The 15,203-nt window shown below is 46.2% G+C and overlaps 1 protein-coding gene across 2 annotated transcripts in view; it reads right to left on the bottom strand.

Moving 5' to 3' along the window:
- Positions 1-15,203, bottom strand: part of LOC112075195 (teneurin-3-like) — a 59,707-nt gene that overhangs the window by 19,570 nt on the left and 24,934 nt on the right. For both annotated transcript variants that reach the window (XM_070440800.1, XM_070440801.1), the window contains one exon: positions 10,703-10,822. In XM_070440800.1, the coding sequence (XP_070296901.1) occupies positions 10,703-10,822 (120 nt within the window). The remainder of the gene's footprint in view (positions 1-10,702; positions 10,823-15,203) is intronic.

Below are 15,203 nucleotides of genomic sequence, written 5' to 3'. Positions count from 1 at the left end.
AACAGGATCAAGCAATCATCAGCTATGCCTTCTGGAAACTCAGACACAGGTCTTCCCGAAACAGGATATCTGCCCTCCACACAAGTCGCCGTCATATCAAGCCGATGGCATCACCACCACTGGTTTACAGCTGTGAACCTGGGTCACTTTACAGCTTGGAAGCTGGGTCCACTTTACAGCTGTGAAGCCTGGGTCACTTTACAGCGGAACCTGGTCACTTACAGCTGTGAACCTGGGTCCACTTTACAGCTGGTGAAGCCTGGGGTCACTTTACAGCTGTGAAGCCGGTCCACTTTACAGCTGTGAAACCTGGGCCACTTCACAGGCTTGAAGCCCTGGGTCACTTACAGCTGTTAAGCCTGGGTCACCTTACAGCTTAAGCCTGGGTGCGACTTTACAGCTGGGAACCTGGGTCACTTTTACAGCTGTAAGCCTGGGTCACTTACAGTGTGAAAGCCTTGGTCACTTTACAGCTGTGAAGCCTGGGTCACTTTACAGCTGTGAAGCCATGGGTCACTTTAACAGCTGTGAAGCCTGGGTCACTTTACAGCTGTGAAGCCTGGCGTCACTTTATAGCTGGAAAGCCTGCGTCACTTTTACAGCTGTGAAGCCTGGGTCACCTTACAAGCTGTGAAGCCTGGTCACCTTACAGCTGCTGAAGCCTGGGTCACTTTACAGCGTGAAGCCTGGTCACCTTACAGCGACACAACAAGCAGCTCGAGTGATCCACATAAAGTTACTACAGTGCATCCTGGGATTCACCTGGTGCGACCCATACAGAATACTTGGTAAGACCAACTGTAGAGTTATAGAGGCCGTGGTCTCCCAAGCACCAACTGTAAGATATAGAGCCTGGTCAACAGCACCAACTGTAAGAGTAAGAGGCCAATGGTCACCAAACCAACTGTAAGAGTTTAAGAGTATTAGAGCCATTGTCACCAGCACAACGTAAGATATAGAGCTATGGTCAACCAGCCACCAACTGTAAGAGTATAGAGGCCAAGCTCACCCAGAACCAACGTGTAAGAGTATAGCGGCCAGGTGGTCACAAGCACCAACTGTAAGAGTATAGAGGCCACGATGGGCACCCAGAACCAACTGTAAGAGTATAGAGGCCATGGTCACCCTGCACAAACTGGTAGAGTATAGGAGGCCATGGTCACCCAGCACCCAACTGAAGAGTATAAGCCATGTACCCAGCAGCAACTGTAAGAGTATAGAGGCCATGGTCACCCTGCCACCGAACTGTAAGAGTATAGAGGCCATGGTCACCCTGCCACCAAAACTGTAAAGAGTATAAGAGCATGGTCACCTTTGCACCAAACTGTCTAAGACGTTATAGAGGGCCAGGGGGTCACCAGCACCAACTGTAAAGTATAGAGGCTATGCTCACCCCTGCCACCAAACTGTAAGAGGGGTATAGAGGCCATGGTCACCAGCACCAACTGGCTAGAGTATAGAGGCGCATGGTAGTCCCAGCACCAACTTTAAGAGTATAGAGGCCATGGTCACCCTCGCACCAACTGTCAGTAGAGCCGATGTCACCCAGACCCAACTGTAAGAGTATATGAGGGCCATGGTCACCCAGCCACCAACTTAAGAGTATTAGATGACATTGGTCACCCCTTGCACCAACTGGTTAAGAGTATAGAGGCCATTGGTCACCTGCACCAACGTAGAGTATAGAGGCCGATGCCACCCGTGCACAACTGGTTAGAGGCTATACTATATGGAGGTGGCCATGGTCACCCAGCACCAACTGGTAGAGTATAGAGGCCATTGTCACCCCAGCACCAAACTGTGGTAGTGGTATTCAGAGGGCTATGTCACCCGGAAGCACCAACTGGTAGAGTATACGCGGCCATATGGTCACCCAAGCACCAACTGGGCTTAAGTATAGAGGCCATGGTCACCCAGCACCAAAACTGGATAGAGTATAGAGCCATGTCACCAGCACCAACTGGATAGACTATAGAGGCCCGATGTCAAACCCTTTGCACCAACTGTAAGAGTATTAAGAGGCCATGGTCACCCTGCGACCAACTGTATAGAGCCATGGTTCACCCGCAGCGACCAACTGAAGAGTATAGAGGCCATGGTCACCCAGAACCAACTGTTAAGAGTTATAAGGCATGGTCACCCAGAAACTCCAACTGAGAGAGTATAGAGGCCATGGTATCACCCCCAGGGCAGCACCAACTGATAAGAGTATAGAGGCCAATGGTCACCTCGAGCACCAACTGTAAGAGTATAAGAGGCCATGGTCAGCGCCAGCACCAACTGTAAGAGTATAGAGTGCCGAATTTCACCCGAAGCCACAACTGTAAGAGTATAAGGCCATTGGTCCACCCTGCACCAACTGTAAGAGTATAAGGGCCATGTCACCCTCAGCACCAACTGTAGAGTATTAGAGGCCATGGTCACCCAGCACCAAACTGGGTAGCAGTATAGGAGCCATTGGTCACCCAGCACAACTGGTAAGAGTATAGAGCCATGTTAGCCAGCACCAAACTGTAAGATATAAGGCCATGGTCACCTTGCACCGAACTGTAAAGTTATAGAGCCCATGGTCACCCAGCACCAACTGTTAAGAGGATTATAGAGGCCATTGTCACCAGCTACCAACTGTAAGAGTATAGAGGCCATTGTCACCCAGCACCAACTGTAGATAATTAAGCCATGTCACCCGTGCACCAACGTGAAGAGTATACGAGCCATGGTCAGCCTGCACCAACTTAAGAGTATTAGGGCCAATGGGTCACCCTGCTGACCAACTGTAATGAGTATAGAGGCCATGGTTCACCCAGCACCCAACTGTCAGGAGCTAGAGCCGATTGTCACCCAGCACGGCGAACTGTAAGGAGAATAGAGGAGGCCATTGTGGTCACCCAGGCCACCAACATAGGCATAGGTATAGAGCCATGGTCAACCCCAGCACTCCAACATGTTAAGAGTTATTAGGCCATGGCTTTTCAGCCCATGCACCAACCCTGGAGAGTATAGAGCCCATTGGGTCACCCGAAGCACCAACTGTAAGAGTATAAGCCATGGATTAAGCCCAGCACCCAACTGCGGTAGAGTATTAGAGCCCCATTGTCACCCAGCACCAAAACCCCTGGGGCATGTTCATTAGAACATTCTCAGCAGTGCCTGCATCAATTCTCACTCGGTTCCTGCAGTGCCTACTCTGATTCGCATCTCCTCTTGCTCCCTGCATCTCTCGCTCTCGTTCTTCGCGTCCGTCAATCTTATCCGTAACATATACCTCGCGTCGCTCCTGCAAATGCAAGTCTCGTGCAACAATTCTCCATACAATCTCCATCTACGATATCTCTCTAGTCATGCGGCATTCTATGCTGCCATCTCTATTCTCCCTACTCTTCCTCCACGTGCCGATGTCCTCTCTCTTCTCGCTCATGCGCTGCGAGCTGTGACTAAGCATATGGTCTAGGTGAGCGGTGCGAGCCTAGCGCTGCCTACGACCATCATAAAGACACCTCAGCTAACTATACAGCCTCTAGGCAGTTTCTCGTCCACTTCTCTAAACTAATTACACTAGATTCTCTTCCGTGCCTTCGCTATTCCTACCAATTGTATCCAGTCCATTCTACTATAGCTGGCGTGGTTATAAGTTCGTTTATAAAAAGCGTTGCGTGCCTGCACATTGTGCGCTCCGCTTAACTGACTTGCTCTTTCTGCTTCTCGGCTTGCATGCGAAGAATTCCTATCTTTTCTCTTCTCTCCTTCGTTCGTTTCAGTGTGTGCGACATCTCTTGAGAGATCCTCTGCTCCCTCACCGGCTACAGCTCAGTACGGCGGAGACTCCTCCAAGTATGCGTGTCCTCAACAGCTTTAACCAGCTCACCCCATACTATCATGCGAATGTACTCGAATACTCTGTAGCTACTATGCATCCCGGTCCTACATATTCAAATATCTCACTGTATTACTTCCATCTCAAACTCTCTCTTACGCCGTATTACCTTTTTGCTTGTCTTCTGCTCTCTCTCTGCCTATACTCCCTCGCCCATCCTATCAAGTAGCCTGGTCTGCGCCATCCCGTACATACCTCATCCATCTCCTGCGATCGTGGTGCGGGTCGGCGTCCCCGAGGCATGCCATCATCCTCTATGTCCTCTGTCCGTGCATTCTCCTATGGTATACCTATTCCTTCTCTCCTATCTCACATCAGTCACTCACCCGCTCTGGCATCTATCTCTTCCTCCGGGTCTCATCCACGGGATCTCTGCTCTGCCTTCTTCACTACGGATTCATCCCCCTACTCGTTCCTCCTCGTCCCTCTCTCCAATCTCCGATACCTCTTCCTCCTACATTCCCTCGCCGTATCTAGGTTCTCTCTCGCTGCTCGCGTCATCCATCATCCTCTCTTTTCTCGCTCCTCCACTCTCATTCTATCTCCTCTCTCCATCTCAATCTCTGCGGTACTTCTCTGCCGTCTTTCCTATCATCTCATCTTCCCTCTTCGTCCTCATCCATACAATATCTCCACCTCTCTCTTCAACTACCATGCTGTCTTCTTTCTGCCTCCTCACTCGCGATCTCTCGTCTCCGCTCATCCATTCTTCTCTCCTCCTCATCCATCTCTTTCTCCTTCTCCTCATCCATCTCTTTCTCCTCCTCCTCATCCATCTCTTCTCCTCCTCCTCATACCATCTCTTCTCCTCTTCCTCATCCATCTCTTCTCCTCCTCCTTCATCCATCTCTTCTTCCCTCCTCATCCAATCTCTTCTTCTCCTCTCATCCCAATCTACTTCTCCCCTCCTCTATCCAACCTCTTTCTCATCTGCTCATCCATTCTCTTCTCTCCTCCTCATCCATCTCTCTTCTCCTCCTCATCCACCTGGCTTCTCATCCTTCATCGCGATCCTCTGCGGCGTCCCTCTCATCTACTAATCTCTCTTCATCCTCGCTCCTCAGTCCGAGCGGCTCTTCTCATCCCCTGCTCAATCTCCTAGTCTCTTCCTCTCTCCTTTATCCATCATTCTCTTATCTCTCTGCTCTCCTTTCCGTCTGGGTGTAATTGAATGCCACTGCGTCCGTCATACAGAGGACAGAGGAGGCTCGTCGTTTAGTAGGAAGATTGTAACCTTCGAGTGAGAGACTGGAAATGATTGGTCTTCATTTCAGGGTGGCAATACCTTAATTCCTACTATCTCTCAACATGAGGACATTAGCTGCTGAAATCCATGGAAGTACAGATTGTACGCATCCTTTAATATATTCTGCATCCAGGGGATGCTGTACAGCAGGTGGACCTGACACAACAATTCTCTCGCATCAGCAGGAAATGTGAATATACAAATTTATTTACGTCGTGACACAATGTGTTTGTAGGTGCTGGATTGGCAGTAACGTTCAGAAATGCGCCTTTTTTAATCCTCAACATTACTATTACACAAACTAGTTCTGAGCATTTCCTGCAGGTGTTTGCAGTAACGTTCTCCTGCAACATTGGTTGATCAAATGACACGAATTCGCCTTACCTCTGTATCTATGATTATTTACTCTCTCACAATTCTGGCTCGCCAGACGGACATCCCTGTAAGGGTTATGTTCTGCCAGCACAAGAAGACAGAAAGAGCACCAACTCTGCTCCTTACACCATCATTATACTATCTTTGACTGTCCCAAGAGTCGTCCAGATGAGCACAATTATGGCTCTCTGACTTTTAAGAGACTAGGCCCTATGAGTTCGCTCGTAGAAGCCCTTTTGCGTGCCATTCAAGTTTATTGGTATTAAAAACACTCTTGGCATGTCCTTGGTGTGCTGTCTTACACAATACTTGCCGTCACTTCAAAGAGCTTATCTACTTTACCCATTTGTGCATTGTGAGTTACCTCTTATTACGAACTCTACAATTGGCATAGATCTAACCATTTTCTAGTCATCTCGCGCATGGAGTTGACTCGTCTATTAGAGCCTATCGCTCAAATTACTCTCTTGTGTCTCACACGCTTTGTGCGGTGACCAAAGGTCTTATAAGGTCCTGGTATAATTATTAGCTTATGATATCGGATAGCACTGTTGTGACGTGACACGAGGTATGCTCTTATTCTACCTCTTATGTGAGACTCTAGTTCGTGGCCCACTAGAGTTGAGCTAGTACTGGCTATGGACCGTACACTGATCTATCTTCCAACTCACTTTAGGTGTCGTGTGGTGCCATGGCCTCCTCACACATCACATCTCATTACAACTAGCGACAGCGAGTGACACACATCGACCCTCATCCACACACCATATTCACTCATTAACAGTCTTAGGTCAGCTGTGGACCATGGCACTCATATACTCCTATACAGTTCGAGTGCGCTGAGAGCAGTGGCGAACCAATGCGTCCATCTATAACTATCCTTAACAGATCGTACGCTGAAGCGAGTGTGACCCATGCACCCTCTATACTCTTACAACAGGATGGGCTCTGACCACTGGCCATCTCTACTCCCCTTACAGGTCATATCTGGCGAATGACTGCCTCATATACTCTTACAGATTTGGAGTACTGGGGACCATGGACCTCTAATTACTCTTACGTGTGCTGAGGTGATCCATAGGCGCTATACTCTTTATCTCAGTGGTTGCAGGTGACCATGGCCTCTTATACTCTTAAACCAAGTTGGTGCCAGGTGACCATAGCCGTCCGTAATACCCTCTATCTCAGCTTTCGTGCTGGGTGCCATGGGACCCTCTGATACCTCTACCAGTGTGCTGGGTGACCATTCCACGTCATTATAGAGCTCTACCAGTTGATGCTGGCGTACCAGGCGCTCTGAGAATAAACTCTCGCCAGCTTGGTGTGCTGGGGTGACCGATGGCCTCGTATACTCTACCGTTTGGTGCTGGTACCGATGGCCTCTATACTCTTACCAGTTGGTGCTGGGTGGACCATGCCTCTATTACTCTACGTTGGTGCAGGTGACTGGCCTCTAACTCTTACAAGTTGGTGCAAGGGTGACCATGGCTTCTATTAGCTCTTACAGTTGTGCAGGGTGACCATGTCCCTCTATTACTCTTTACAGTTGGTGCTGGGGGTACCATTGCCTCTATACTTCGTAACAGGTTGAGCGCGTGAGCGATGGAGGCGTTACTCCTAATAGGAGCCTCCTGTATACCTCTTAGCAGTTGGATGCTCAAGTTAGCAGGAGGGTGGAACCATGCCCTCTATACTCTTACAGGTGGGATGCTCTACCAGATCCGGCCCTATTACCTCTTTCTCTTTGTTTTTATGTGTTGTTCTTTCTCTTTCAGTTTTTTTTTTTATTTTTGCATCATCTAGTTATTCCTCATGTGGTTTATAACTCTATACCCTCACGTTGGGGGGGTATACGTCAGTTGGTACTTGTGGCTTGTTGGACCGTCTGACCCCACTTTGATGCCTCCTTTTTCTGGCTCGTAGTATGAACTTGCTTTGGGTCTACGCTGGTTTTTCGAAGGGTTTCGGCCGAGTCTAATGGGCGTCTCACTAGCACTGCTGCTTAGCATGATGACGTTTGCAGGGTTTCTAAATCACCCGAGTTGGCGGGCCTATGCAGCTGTGGAGCCGGTAGCGCGCCTTTGGCTCTATACTCTTACAGTTGTTGCAGGTATCCTGAATGACTTTGGTGAGAGGCAGCTGTTGACGCTAAGACTCAATGCCTACTCGATTTAATAGAATACGTTTACAGTTGTGGGTTAAGGCACTCGCTGGAGCTGGGACTGAGTAGGGCCCTATACTTGTGGATAGTCTAGCCAGTGTGTAATAGACAAGTCAGTTGAACAGACAGGACATCTCTCAATTACCCTGATATAGACAATAGAGACCTGTTTATCTGTCCCAGAATGACATCGAAATTCAGACAGCCTACGACATGAACGCTTAACAAATCTCTCTCAGATTCCCATGGTTCACTAAGATGTACACCAAATTTTATGAGATTCTACGAAAACTAATTACTATTGAGTTTATTTGTCACGAGGAGTGTGATCACGTGATGGCACTTTGCATCGTTATATTCTTTTGTGACGACTCGAAGACTCGTATACTGCGCGCAGAACCGACATCGGTTCCCTCCTTTATGGAACATTGCCACTCATCTAGTATATTATATATGAAGTAGAATATTATCTGTCTCAGGTATACACTTGGCCGTAGGCGCTTGCCTGTGCTCACACACAGTTCAAACAGATTGTCGAGTGTTCTTGGTATGTATCGGAGTATATGTAGGAGGCCTAGACTATGAACGTGAGACGAGTTATAGAGCAAGTGAGTAGACTGAGAGTGACGTGAATAGTCGTTTCGTGTCCAGTTGACTTGCAGTTACAGATAGTGTGCTGTGACCGATTGTCCTCGAATGAGCGTGTACTCTCTCTCAATAGAGCTTTCATGTTCCGCGATGTGTCTCTCATGCATCACAGATTAAGCATTGCGGTATTACAATATCTCTCTTGTACTTGAGTTGCATGATAAGTTTTACCAAGCCCCTCATGATAACATTCGTATTAAACTAAGTCTAGGGAATGCGTACGAGTGGAGGGACCTCACGGGATACCAGCAGTCAGATGAACTCATATCAAGAGTAATTGGATAATATCCAGCATAGTTACCATAGATAATTCCTTCAGTAGAGTACTTGGGTATTCGCACCACAGAGTACTCAGTGAGGTATTCAGTGACTTAAGTCCAATATGTTAAATTGATAATAACACCTGAATGTATATGAGGTAATACCTAGCAGCTACATGACTCTCGAGTTACAGTGTATTATGAGGTTCTGATCTGATACCCAACAGTAAATGATGGGAATAAGCCAAGGAGTTAGATGATGGCTCATACACCAGCAGTACACTTTATAATAACGAGTTGAGATCAACCTGATAAATACCACGTGAATCTGATTTCAATAGCAGAGTAGGGATATAGGTAGCCAGCACCGTAAATGAGCTGCACAGACAATGTAACCAGAAGTAATGCTAATGACCAGTGAGCGATCTCAAATAATACGCGACTCAGTCAGGGCATTAGTGGATATACCAAGAAGTACTGATAAATACCAGAGGTAAATGATTGAGATACCATAGTAATGATAAACTCTACCAGAAGTAAGTTACTACAATAGCCACGAGTTAATGTTATAATAACCAGATAATTGATAATTACCAGAAGATGTAACATGACCTAAGTAGCGGCTAGTATCTGATCAAAGAGTACCATGGGTTAAAGTTATGATAAGATACGAAGCGCAGTAAGGTGAATACCATAGTGCTAATGATCAGGGCTAAGTTACCATATGTAATAGATAATACCAGAGTAATTGATCAATACAGAAGTAATGATAATACCAGGTAATTTACCAGAGTAAATGATCAATTACGCAGAGTAATGATAATAACCAGCAGTAATGATAGTACCTTGCAGCATCTATTTGAATCATGACTCTTAGAACGCACACTCAGCACACACTGGATGCCGGTGACAACTGTGCGTATACTCGAAGTGCGTGTGCCCAAACTGGTCAAAAGTAGACTGCACTAGGTATGGGAGGGAATAGTGGTGCCCACTTTGGGCGACAGCCATGGTGTTTTACAGTGACATAGACACTACAGACAACCTCCCTAGCAAAAGGAAGCAAAATTCAAGCTGACATTATGCAACCCCCACCCCAACACACAACACTACAGGTATTAATGAGGCGAGGACGCTGGGTACGTGAATTTATGGCATGTTTATACACAAAAAGAGGAAGAGGGACGGGGGGGACATCACTGTACTGTCTGGCACCTTCTCAGACTGTTTGTAAAGGATAGTGCTGGGGTAAAAAGTTGTGTGTGTGTGTGTGTCTCTCTGTCTCTCTCTACAGGGTGATTCAATACTGCTCGCTCCTGATTAGTCTCAGTGTAAGCTGTAATGACCTGGCAGGAGAGCTATAAGTAAATCTAGCTACCCTCCCCCTGCACACAACACAACCCACACAACCACACACACACCGTATGCTATCTCCACATGGACAGACCCATTTGATTATAAACAACCTATCTAAAATGCGTTCCTACCGCACGCCTTGTTAGGGGGGGGGGTATATGGTTAGGATGTGTCTTGGATCTGGGGTGGACCTGTGTTTTCTGAATGTTGTTATTTGGGACCGAGTCCCAAGATATATGCAGCGTATCACTTGTACAGTTGTATACTGCGTTGGTTGCTTATATAGTGCCTGTAGTGAAAAATATGTTCCGAGTGTGTGTTACTTTCCTGTAGCAGTCCTCTAGTGTGATGTGTATCCTTCAGGGTATCTATCTCTATTCTCTGTCTCCGCGGCGTCTCAAAGCTGCAAGTGTAACAAAATAACAACGGTTCTCGAGTCGCATCATCTCTATGTGTTTCGTTTCTCCCCCAAAGCCTGGTGTCCATTCATCAGAGGCCAAGTCCTGACGGCCAGACGGAACCCCCCTCATTAGAGGTCGGAATGTTACCTTCGTCCGCACTACCCCGACCACGCGATACACCGTCACGCCGCAAGGACGGCATGTAGGTCCACACGGTCACACACAGACACACTCATGATGATTAAATCAACCCCTCCTGAAAACACAACATAAATCAAATACTGTATGAGGTGTCAGTGGTGAGGAAGACCAGAGTCCGTGGTGTGTGTGTGTGTGTGTGTGTGTGTGTGTGTGTGTGTGTGTGTGTGTACGTGGACCTACATGCCGTCCTTGCGCGTGACGGTGTATCCGTGGTCGGGGTAGTGGACGAAGGTAACATTGACTCCTATGAGGGGGGTTCCGTCTGCCGTCAGSACTTGGCCTCTGATGATGGACACMAGGCTGGGGAGAAACAACACATAGAGATGATCTACTTCGAGACGTTGTTATTTTGTACACTGCAGCTTTGAGATGCCGCGGAGACAGAGATAGAGATATCCTGAGATACACATCACACTAGAGGACTGACAGGAAATAACACACGAGACAACTTTCACTCAGCACATTCATAAACACCACAGTATAACACTGTACCACGTCAAATAACCAATTCCCTTTTCTCGTCACCGCTATGCACGCACAAAATCACACGTGATCCAAACACCCCCCCCCCCCCACACAGATATTGTTATTCATGTGGGCTTACATCTCCCTGTTTAGCACACATAACACAGTGTGTTTAAGGGCTGCTGGGATGCCTGGGCCTTTCCCCTCTGAGGCTTATCAGCCTGATCGATTCTAGGGGACTGAGTGAATAAATCACACACAGCACACATACACGCACGAACGGATGAACACATGCACACACACACACAAATGCACAMACACCCACTTTGCCCACCAACACACACACAGGCCAGCAGCACGGCAAATTTATTCTGCGGCAAAAATTGTTTAAAAAAAAGAGGAGAAAAGTCAAGTTGTTTAGCCAGGCCCGGCTAGCAGTGGACCGTTTAGATGAGTTTTTAATCAATGGGTCTGGTCCTGTGGAGATAGCTACTGTGTGTGTGTGTGTGTGTGTGCAGGGGGAGGGTAGCTAGATTTACTTATAGCTCTCCTTGCCAGGTCATTACAGCTTACACTGAGTACTAATCAGGAGCGGAGCATTGAATCACCCTGTAGAGAGAGACAGAGACACACACACACACACAACTTTTCACCCCCAGCACTATCCTTTACAACAGTCTGAGAGGATGCCAGACAGTACAGTTGATGTCCCCCCCTCCCCCTTCATAGTTTTTTTTTGTTTTTGTTCTAAACATGCCATAAATTACAAATTACCCAGCGTCCTCGCCTCATTAATACCTGTGTGTGTGTGTTGGGTGGGGGGGGGGGTGATGGTCCTTAATTAGCTGTAATTTATGCCTTCCATTTGCTATAGGGAGGTGTTCTGCGAGGCTCTGTCACCGCTAAAACAATGTCGTGTCCCAAATGGCACCCTATTCAGTTGCACTACTTTTGACCCAAAGTGGCTCATTAATACTAGCGGATGGAATAGGGTGGCGCAGTTGGGATGCACACATACCCAATTTGTATCCTGTCACGTGTACTAGTGTTCTGAGAGCATGGTTCAATAGACGCTGCAAGGACGATCTATCATTACTCTGTCTTCATACCGTAACTCATTACATCTCGGTACTATCCATTACTTGGTACTATCATTACTCTCCTATTATCATAACTCTGGTACTATCAGTATTCCCGACCACCATACTCCGGTCGTTATCATGTACTCCTGTACTATCAATCAGTCGATACCTATCATACCTTTCTTTCGGAATGTATCATTACCGTATTACCTGTACTATCATTAGCCTGTACTATCATTACCTTCTGGTGATCTATCATTGACTATGGTATCATCATGACTTGTATTATCATTACTCATGTATATCATCACTCTTGGTATTATCAGTTACGACTTAACTCGGTATATTCATACGATATCTACTCTGGTATTACATTATCTTACGCGCTGATATCATTACTCTTGTACTTATCAGTACTCTGGTATTTATTACTTCAAATCTGCCGTATTATACTGGATATATACTTGGTTATTATCTATACATCTGTATTATTCATTACTGCTCGGTACTACTTACTCTTATCATAGTCTGGTATCTATCATACTCTGTATCTATATTACCGTTGTACATACTCTGTTTATCATAAGTGTACTTACTCGATCTGTACTCTGGGTTACTATTTACTCTGGGCTTCCTAATCATTACTGCTGGTATCTATCATTACTGTCTGTATCTATCATTAGCTTCTGTATTATCATTACTCTGGTATTATCATATAGTTTACTATCATTCACGTCTGGTACTATCGTTATCTGGTGCTATCTCTTATCTGTCTATCATTACTCTGGGTACTATCATTACTCTGGTGCTATCTTACTATGTACTATTCCTACTCTGGTACTATCATACTGTCGGTGCATCCAATTACTCTGGGCTATCATTACTCTGGTGCTATCATTAGCTGTACTATCATTATCTTGGTCGATCACTTACTCTGGTACTATCATACTCTGGTGGATTATCTGAAATGACACCTTTAGTTAACCCTTAACCTTTCCCCTCCCACTGGCACACATTTCTCTCTCTCTCATAATAAGCATGACAAAGGTTGCTGTGGGCAACAGGCAGCGCCTCAGTAACTGACGGGTGATATTTCCTTTTTTACATGGTTGCATGTCATGGAATGTGGCTTGGAGTTAGAAAGTGTCACTGTCACCTCTGTAAAATACAAAGTATTCATTTTTCTCTAAATTATATTTGTACATATATTTGTACATAAATTATATTTGTACATGATTGTTACGTCCATGTCTGCTGTATGCAATTCATTTTCTGGCAATAAAGGTTTTAATTCATTCAGAATTGAGGATGTTGTCTTTTACCCTGGGTTTTTAAACACTGGGCTGGACACCACACCACAGTCCAGGATATCCTCCATGTAGTTCTTATCAGACAGATTAGTCTCTGGCCTCTCACCAAAGTCATTCAAGGATATCGCTTCGACTCGCCCCCGGGGCTCCACAGCTGTGACCCGGCACCTGGGATTTGAACCCTCAACCCTGCTAACCCCAGTCAGTGGACCAATTAACCGGGCCCTTGACCACGAGACCACAACATCACTACACAGAACAGGGCCATAAGGGGAGTCGACAGAGCCAAGACCAACTAGTCCCCGAGCGTTAATCTGCTTGAAATCTGTGTGCAATATAAAAACACTGAGGGAAGGACCTAAAACAAGAGAGAGGTTGGGGGTCGGTCTTCCTGCTTAAAATACTGCAGCTTTAAGCTCCATTGCTCGTCTCCCTCTTCTAGAGTTTGCTGAAGCGTGGCCAAGAAGCGGTCTTATCTAAATTCAACAGTGTGTGTGTGAGTGTGTGTGTATGTGAGCCACCACATAAAGTAGTGAAGCGTTCGTGGCCACATGCCTAATTTGGCCCGTCACGATCCATAAAGAGGAATAACAGCATACTTCACAGTGTGTTCAGACTCCTTATTCCCAGTAACTAGAACCTGTATAAGGGAGCCAAAGGATTGCATTCAAGCAAACTCTGAACTGAAAATGTTCTGCAATTGTATTGTTTGACTATTATGGCAGACAAAGGGAAATAAATGCTTTAGTGTAGGAAGTTGAGACACACAAAGGCGTCTGACGTGTTTTTATCCAATAACCTTGGCAGAAAGCCTTGGTAGTGCCTGCTCTTAAACTAGTGAGACTATTTCAATTGTAGGTTTGGAGAAGTCAATAATAATGTAGGTGTAAACAGGTTTTTGCTCTTTCCTGTCCTTGTTGTGCCGCAGACAGTCACTTACAGGATGTCTGCTCTGCGCCACAATGCAAAAAATCACAGACTACAGATGTAGGGTCTTAATTTGATCACCATGTTGCAGGAGAACTTTACTGCAATGCAGGGAATGTAGAACTTGTAGTGTGTTTGAGGTTTAAAAAGGCTTCTGAAGTTTGCAATTTCCACTTTGAAATTTCAGACTTGATTTTCCTTTACAAAAAATGTATCGACCCCTACAAAAATGTCCATTAATTGTATATTCACATTTCCTGTTGATGCAGGATTGTTTTCCTGCTGTATCTCAAACTGGCTCAAATTAAGATCCTACATCTGTACTTCATTATTGAGTATGTCTCTTTTGAATGAATTGCCCCCCTGAATAATATCTCTATTCCAGTCTCTCGCTCGAGTGTCATTTCCTACTAAACGACGAGCTCTCCGTCTCTGTTGATGGAGAGTGGCATGTCAATACACCCAGATGGAGGAGGAGAAGAAGAGATGTATGAGGAGGAGGAGGAGAGATGGATGAGGAGGAGAAGAAGAGATGGATGAGGAGGAGAATAAGAGATGGATGAGGAGGAGGAGAAGAGATGGATGAGGAGGAGGAGAAGAGATGGATGAGGAGGAGGAGGAGAGATGGATGAGGAGGAGCTGTTCATGGTATATCACTCATGTTGTTGTCCAGTATGGACAAACAAACTTTCATGGTTATAGACAACTTTGTTATAGACCACTGTATCCACCTGGCTGGTTGTCACCAAGGCAACCAAACACACACACACACACACACCACACAACACACAACACACACACAAACACACACACACACACACAACCACCACAACACACACACACACCACACACACACACAACACACACACACAAAGACACACCAATTGCCATGGTATG

Source organism: Salvelinus sp. IW2-2015, unplaced genomic scaffold, assembly GCF_002910315.2.
Source record: "Salvelinus sp. IW2-2015 unplaced genomic scaffold, ASM291031v2 Un_scaffold3023, whole genome shotgun sequence".
Lineage (NCBI taxonomy): Eukaryota > Metazoa > Chordata > Actinopteri > Salmoniformes > Salmonidae > Salvelinus > Salvelinus sp. IW2-2015.
This window is presented reverse-complemented; position numbering and strand designations above follow the sequence as displayed.